This window comes from Vombatus ursinus, unplaced genomic scaffold (genome assembly GCF_900497805.2).
Source record: "Vombatus ursinus unplaced genomic scaffold, bare-nosed wombat genome assembly UNPS02008996.1, whole genome shotgun sequence".
Lineage (NCBI taxonomy): Eukaryota > Metazoa > Chordata > Mammalia > Diprotodontia > Vombatidae > Vombatus > Vombatus ursinus.
This window is the reverse complement of record NW_020948774.1, coordinates 1,291,532-1,298,809: the sequence shown is the minus strand read 5'-3', so window position 1 is coordinate 1,298,809 and position 7,278 is coordinate 1,291,532. Positions and strand designations below refer to the sequence as shown.

The following is a 7,278-nucleotide window of genomic DNA, read 5'->3' as shown; positions in this document are numbered from 1 at the left end:
CCCCCCCCCCCCCCCCGCCGCTTCCTCTTGCCCCCTGCTTCTATCCTCCTTTCTCCTCCCACCATGAGTGGTTAATAATGGTGTGACTAATGCCCTGGGCAACCACAGTTAAATGCCAACAGAAGATCTTCTCCTTTTGGTGCTGGACAGAAATAACAGGCAGGTTAACATGAGAATATAGTCACAGAATTTTAGAGCTGAGAGGAACCTTAGGAGTAATCTAGTCTGATTCCCTCATTTTACATATGAAGAAACTGAGGTTCAGAAAGAGCAGATGACTTGCCCAAGGTCATAATTAGCTGTTGCCAGTCAAGAGTAGAGCTCAAGTTCTAATGCCCCTTCTACTATAAGGTGCTGCCTCCCAAGAGGTGCCTTTCCTCACCATCCCACGTCTAGAAACTCTACCCTCTTGTCATCTCCCAGTCCCCCCTATCCAAGTTATATCTCCCTTCAACCCCATCTCCCCAGTATCACAGCTCTTCCAGTGTTCCTTGAACATCCTCTCCCCTCGCCTCCCATGCAAGAACCTGATAACATTTCCCCATCGTCCCTATACCTCCTAATAGCCCCCTACCCACTCCTTATACCTACACCTATGGCCCTTAGGCTCGCCCCCTAGCAGTATTCGACCCAAGAAGAAGAGAGGGAGCCAAGGAGTTTCTTGGCTGGCAGTGACATATTCCTGCTTATATAGGAACAAGATAATAGAATCTGCTCTGAATGTCACCATAAAAAAGGTGGAGTAAGGAGTAGCATCCATAGGGAGGGACTGCGAAGGGGTGAAGGGAGAAGGGAGGGGCTCCTGCTGCTGCTGCTGCTGCTGCTGAGCTAAGCAAAAAGAGTAATTATCACCCAATGAGCCCTAATCCTGCTGCCATTGAGAAAACATTTAAATGTGAATTAGCTCTCCATTAGGGTGACCCATTCCCTGCTGGACTTGAGGATGTGGGAATGGGGCTGGGGAGGGGGGCAGGGATTAGGAAAGGATGGATTGAGAAAGCCTCACTTCATAGGGAAATGGAAAGCAGCACTCTGGAGAGGGAAGCATGCATGTCCTCAATTGTTTCTGCTTGATCTCAGCCTTGCGGATATCAGGGTGTTGGGTCTTTGCATAGCTAGGTGGAAGACCTGAATTCTGTGTGTGCGTGGAGCTCTGGCTGGGTCTCAGCATCTGGCGTGTACATTGGAAGGGAAGGGGCATGATGAATGGTAATAATATTGCAATGAGAACAGAGTGGCTGTTAGGAGTGAGAAGAGATGAAAGCCATCAGTTACCCAGGGCTGGGGGTGGGGAACTCCAAGGTCAAATGTGATCTGGGAGCTGAATTTTCTCAGTGTCATTTGTCAGAGGCCCCTCTGGGAGCCCTTTCCCTTCATCAATTCCTGTCTGATTGCACAGGGCAGCCCCCTGCCTCACTCTGTCTCACCTCTAGGGCCCCCAGATACACCCAACTCTCTACCTAGCCCCTTTCTCCTCTGCTTTTCTATCTAGTATTTAACATCTACAGGTGCTTAGAGAGATAGTAACTCTATGTGTTCCCACTGAGGATAGGGCAGGGTGAGAGCTGTCTTGATAATGTGGGGTTCTGGCTCCTGCCCTTTGGTATCACTTCTGGACAGTCTCTCCTGCCTCTGCCCCCAGGGCTTAACCTTCTGACCTCTACCACCTACAGGTGCCTCCAGTGATGAAGAAGAAGACCTAGATTCAGTGGTAGTTGAGTTTGATGATGGTGACACAGGCCACATCTCCATATCCAATATTCGATTATTACCTCCAGACTTCAAGATCCAGTGTGAGTCCACTTGGGGACTAGAAAGTGCCCTTGCATCATATAGGGCAGAGGGAGGTTCATTTAGTACAATCATCATTCACCTGAGATCATTTCTACCCTAAGGTCCACTTTGACCCCCCACACCCCTTAGGACTGGTTTACTTGACTCCCATCTCTGTTTGGAATGCTCTCCTGCTCAAGGGTGTGTTCTTTCTGAAACCCTAGCATGAAACTGGGGACTAAGTTCCTTCATGCTGTAGCAAGGAACCTTGATTACCACGCCATCCTCAGGGGGGCAGGAATGAGTAGTGTCCCTCCTGCCCTGCCTCCAGCCCTCCCCAGCCTCCCGCCATGTAGTCATAGAACTATTGTTCTGGGTGAAGAATGGACAAGGGTGGGATGAACAAGGTCTGTTGGGATGAAGAGATCGCTGTTTCTGAATTGCAGGCACAGAACCTTCCCCAGCCCTGCTCGTGTCCAGCAGCTGTCGCAGAAACAAGAGATCTTCCAATGATGCGCCCCCACCCAGTGAAACGGCACCCAGTCTGTCTCCTGAGGGGCGGGATATCCCTGAACCATCAAAGAACTTGGGGAAGAAGGCTGTCAGCAAAGAAAAAGCAGGTACTAAAAAGGGGTGCTTAGGAAGGTGCAGGAAGAGGGGTAGCCTCCCAGGGGCTAGAAGAGGTAGCCTCAAATTGTATCTCCTGGAGAGACAGATAAAGCATTAGACTATGTGAAAAGAGGAGGAGGTGTGGCTTTGAGCTGGAGTAGGCACTTCTGTGGCTCCATAGGGTACAGAGATAAAGGGTCACTGATACAGCTGGGACCCTGCAAGTAGGGGTCCTGTTGTATAAGATACTGGAGTACTTACAGACAACTTTTTAAAAATAAATGCACATATTTTTATGCTAAGAAATCGCCCTCTCCACGACACATTAGTATTTCTTTTGTAGCAAGTCAAGTCCTCTTTAAGGATGAAGGATCAAATCCTTTAGCAGACCCAGAGGGTGTTGTTTTCAGATCTTGCTGAGGGCACAAAAATGCCTTGTCTCAATTTGGACAAGCTGTAGTGAAAGACTAGAGGGATGATGGGATGGGATGTATGGAGGTAAATGTCAGCAATGTTCTGGGAGGCGGAGTGGGGAGGGGGGAAGTGGAGCAAGGAAAGAGCAGTATGACCTCTGATGCTACCTCGTTATCATCCCACAGGCAAAGCTGATGTCTTAACTCCAGGGGCCAAGACACCAGTGGTAGCCGATCACTTCCTGGGCCGACGGGGCAGCCCGATGCTGAGCTGGTCTTCAGTGGCACAGACTAAGAGGAAGGGGACGGCAATGGCAGCAGGAGGCGGAGGAGGCAGCAGGAGCACAGGTGTCCTCCAGAACCTCTTCCAGCTCAATGGCAGTGCCAAGAAGCTGAGAGCCCGAGAAGCCTTGTTCCCAGTGCATAGCATGGCCACCCCAGTCTTTGGCAATGGCTTTGGGGCAGACTCCTTCAGCAGCATAGCCAACTCTTATTCCCCATTTGCCAGCGGGGCAGGGCTGGCCCTGCCTGGGGGTGCCCACAAGCTGCTTCGGGCAAAGAAGGCAGAGCGGCTGGAGGCTGAGAAGAGTGGGCGTCGGAAAGTTGGTGGGGAGTTCCTGGTCAAGCTGGATCATGAAGGGGTGACCTCACCCAAGAATAAGAACTGTAAGGCCCTGCTCATGGGCGACAAAGACGACGGACCCAAGCTAGGGAGGCCCTTGCCCACTCCAGGCTATGTCCACCCAGCTCTAGTCGGCAAGGAAAAAAAAGGGCGGGCGCCCGTCCACCCATTGCCCATGGGGCTGGCATTGCGTAAATATGCAGGCCAAGCTGACTGTTCACTGCACTGTGACAGCGACTGCCACAGCTCCTACTCCGATGAGGACGAGGATGGACTGGCAGGCAATGTCCCCTCTCGGTTTCTCACCCGCCTCTCGGTTTCTTCCTCCTCATCGGGTTCCTCCACATCTTCATCCTCAGGCTCCATCTCCACATCCAGCCTCTGCTCCTCAGACAACGAGGACTCATCCTATAGCTCGGATGATGAGGACTCCACTTTGCTGCTCCAGACCTGTCTCACCCATCCTGTGCCCGCCCTTCTGGCGCAGCCTGAGGCCCTGCGCTCGAAGGGGGGCAGCCCCCATCCTCACCCCCAGCGCTGCTTCCTCGCCAAAGCCACTGCGGCCAGTGGCAAGACCAAGATGAAGCGGAAGGAGGCCCTGAGCTTCTCCAAAGCCAAAGAGTTTTCCCGAAGGCAGCGGCTGCCCTCTGTGGAAAATCGGCCAAAGATCTCAGCCTTCCTGCCAGCCCGGCAACTGTGGAAGTGGTCTGGGAATCCCACTCAGGTAAGGGGTGGGAGAGACTGGGACCTGGAAGGCAGAGAATCCCTGAGTCCTCTCCCTCGAAGCATCCTTAGGAGGGAAAGTTGGTATGGGATTTCTTACATGAAATTCCAAGAGGAGAATAGTGGAAAGCTTCAGAGATATACAAGTAATAATGTTCTCCATTTCTGTCTCTGTCTCTGTGTGTCTGTCTCCTCTGCCCCCCCCGCCCCACCCTCTCTGTCTCTGTCTCTGTCTCTCTCTGTCTCTCTCTGCCTCCCTTCTCTCTCTTTTTCTCTCTGTCTCTGTCTCTCTCTCTGCCTCCCTTCTCTTTTTTTCTCTCTGTCTCTCTGTCTCTGTCTCTGTCTCTCTCTTTCTCTCTCTCTGCCTCCCTTCTCTGTCTCTCTTTTTCTCTCTGTCTCTGTCTCTCTCTGTCTCTCTCTCTCTGCCTCCCTTCTCTCTCTCTTTTTCTCTCTGTTTCTGTCTTTCTCTCTGTCTCTGTCTGTCTGTCTCTCTTCCTCTCTGCCTCCCTTCTGTCTCTCTTTCTCTCTCTGTCTGTGTCTCTGTCTTTCTCTCTCTCTCTCTCTGCCTCCCTTCTCTGTCTCTTTTTCTCTGTCTCTGTCTCTGTCTCTTCCCCTCACTCCACCTTTTCCTTCTCCCTCTCTCCCCCCTTAATCCATCTCTCCCCCATTCTGTTCAGATGTCCTAGCTTTCCCAAACTGTGTGTATCTTCGTCCTTGCTTCCTCACTAGCTACATTCCTATTACATTTTTTACAGCATTTCCATCATAGCACTGCCCACACACACTCATCTCACACCTTCCCAATTCGGCCTATCACTCCTAGCACCTTCCTTACCTCCAGAGTATTCTTGTCCCTCAAAGCCTTTCTTTGGTCTCTATGCAGAGGCGGGGAATGAAAGGGAAGGCCAGGAAGCTTTTCTACAAGGCAATCGTTCGGGGAAAGGAGACACTCTGCATCGGGGATTGCGCTGTCTTCTTGTCGGCAGGCCGGCCCAACCTACCCTATATCGGACGCATTGAGAGCATGTGGGAGTCCTGGGGCAGCAACATGGTGGTGAAGGTGAAATGGTTCTATCACCCAGAGGAGACCAAGTTGGGAAAACGACAAAGTGACGGGAAGGTGAGCCTGGTGGGAGGGTTTGGGAGCTCACTGGGAGAAGATGGCTAAGGTATCACCATCTCCTAGGCCACTGGAGCAAGCTGGGTGCTGATTTAATGCTCTGAAGCATGAGAATCTGGGTGTTCTTCCCTCAGGCTGACATATGTTGTCTGCTAGGGCCTTCTCCACACTCCTACACAGTTCTGTCCTCCTTTGGGGAGGTCTTCTAGGGACCAGAATCCATTTGCATTATAATGACCCACATGCCTCGAGGCTCACCATTGGTTCACAATAATCCAGTTCACACTGGAAGTTGATCTCTCCTGCAGGATCAGTGATGCTGGGTGGGTGCCGGTCAAGGAGAGGTACCACAAACAATGGGAACAGTGGCCTTTGTTGCATCCTTTTTCTGGTGTGGGATAAGTAGCAAAGAATCTTAGAAGTCATCTAATGCAACCCCTTATTTTACAGGGGAACAAAGTCCCTTCCCCTCCCTGAGGGAAGACGGTTGCCCAAGAAGGTTGAGTGAATGTTGGCACTTGGGGAAACCCCCAGGGAATAGCAGCCGGTGGCTTAGCCATTGATCCAACCTGCTCTTTCTGTCCCCTCCCTCTCACAGAATGCCCTGTACCAGTCATGCCATGAGGATGAAAATGACGTCCAGACCATCTCACATAAGTGCCAGGTTGTGGGGAGAGAACAATACGAGCAGATGACTCGGAGTAAGAAATATCAGGACCGCCAGGACCTCTACTACCTGGCAGGGACCTATGACCCCACCACAGGACGCCTAGTGACAGCAGACGGTGTGCCCATCTTGTGCTGATCTGGGCAGTACCACTGGAACTTGCCACTGCTTTGCATGAGGGGGTGCACTGAACAGCTCTCCCCAAACCCCACCCCAGGGCAGTGACCTCCCTAATCATCGGAAACTTGAAAACTTTGTTTCATCCTCCTCCACCCTGAGCCTCCCCGGACCTACCCCCACCCACTCAGATGGCCTCTGCTTCCCGGAGCAGTTTCCTCCCCAGGGATGAGGAGGAGTGTGGATCACAGAAGAGGAGCCAGGTTGTGACAACTGGCAATGTTGGGGTCTTCCATCCAAGCCCCTCGTCAGGACCCTCCCTGCCTAACAACACAGCTTTAAGGCAGGCCCCACATGGCGCTCCAGAATGGAGAGTCTGAGTAAATATGCAAAACCCATCACAGCAAGATTCAGGCTTTTTAAATTATTATTATTGTTATTATTATTAATATTAATTATTTTCCCTGGAAAGAGAAAGCTCTCTGGCTTCAGAATCCAATTCCCCATCTGACTCTGATCCTGCTAGGTAGGCCCCAAGGTCTCCTTCCTGGGACCTGGACTGAGGGCCACATTCCCCTCAGTTGATTACACACACATACCCGTGGATTTCCACCTCTGTTTTTCTCCCCAGCATTGGCAATTCACAAGAGATTAGAATTCAAGCCATATTTTCCCTAGTACCTCTGACTGTCTCCCACCAGGGAAAGCAGAAATCAGGTGTATTGTCTATTTATTTCTCTATGTAAATATTGTATTTCTTCGGGGAAGTTTTATGGAAAAAAAAACTAGAAAAAAAGAAGGTTTTTGTGAGCGTGCGTGTATGTATGTGTGTGTGTGTGCGTGTGCACGTGTGTGTGTTGGGAGGGATTTGGGTTTGGGAATTTTCTTTGAAAATGCACTGTTTTTTCTCAGCCTGGCTGAGCTCCAGGACTGGGCTAATCTGTAAATATAGAGGCAGCATTTGGGTGGGCGGGTAGGGGGTGTTAAGGGCCAGGAGAGCAACTGTGGACACTCTAGTGAAGTGTTCTTAATGAGAGATATCCCACTTTAATTCACTAACCTCCTTATGGAACTGTTTAAAGATAGAAATCACACCAAGGTCTCTTTCCTTTTATACATCCTTTAAATACACACACACACACACACACACACACACACACACACACACACAATTTAGGAGGGTTGGGGAGGATGGCATGAGGAAATGCCCCCGTAAGAAAAGATTATAAATTAT

General features: G+C 50.9%; 1 protein-coding gene across 1 annotated transcript in view; it reads left to right on the top strand.

Moving 5' to 3' along the window:
* BAHCC1 (BAH domain and coiled-coil containing 1) overlaps nt 1–6,843 on the top strand; it is a 149,847-nt gene extending 143,004 nt beyond the window's left edge. Inside the window, 5 exon segments of the mRNA XM_027850168.1 lie at nt 1,674–1,793; nt 2,220–2,393; nt 2,982–4,141; nt 5,024–5,260; nt 5,859–6,843. Coding sequence (XP_027705969.1) covers nt 1,674–1,793; nt 2,220–2,393; nt 2,982–4,141; nt 5,024–5,260; nt 5,859–6,065 — 1,898 coding nt within the window. The 3' untranslated portion in view covers nt 6,066–6,843.
* Nucleotides 6,844–7,278: the final 435 nt, after the last annotated feature.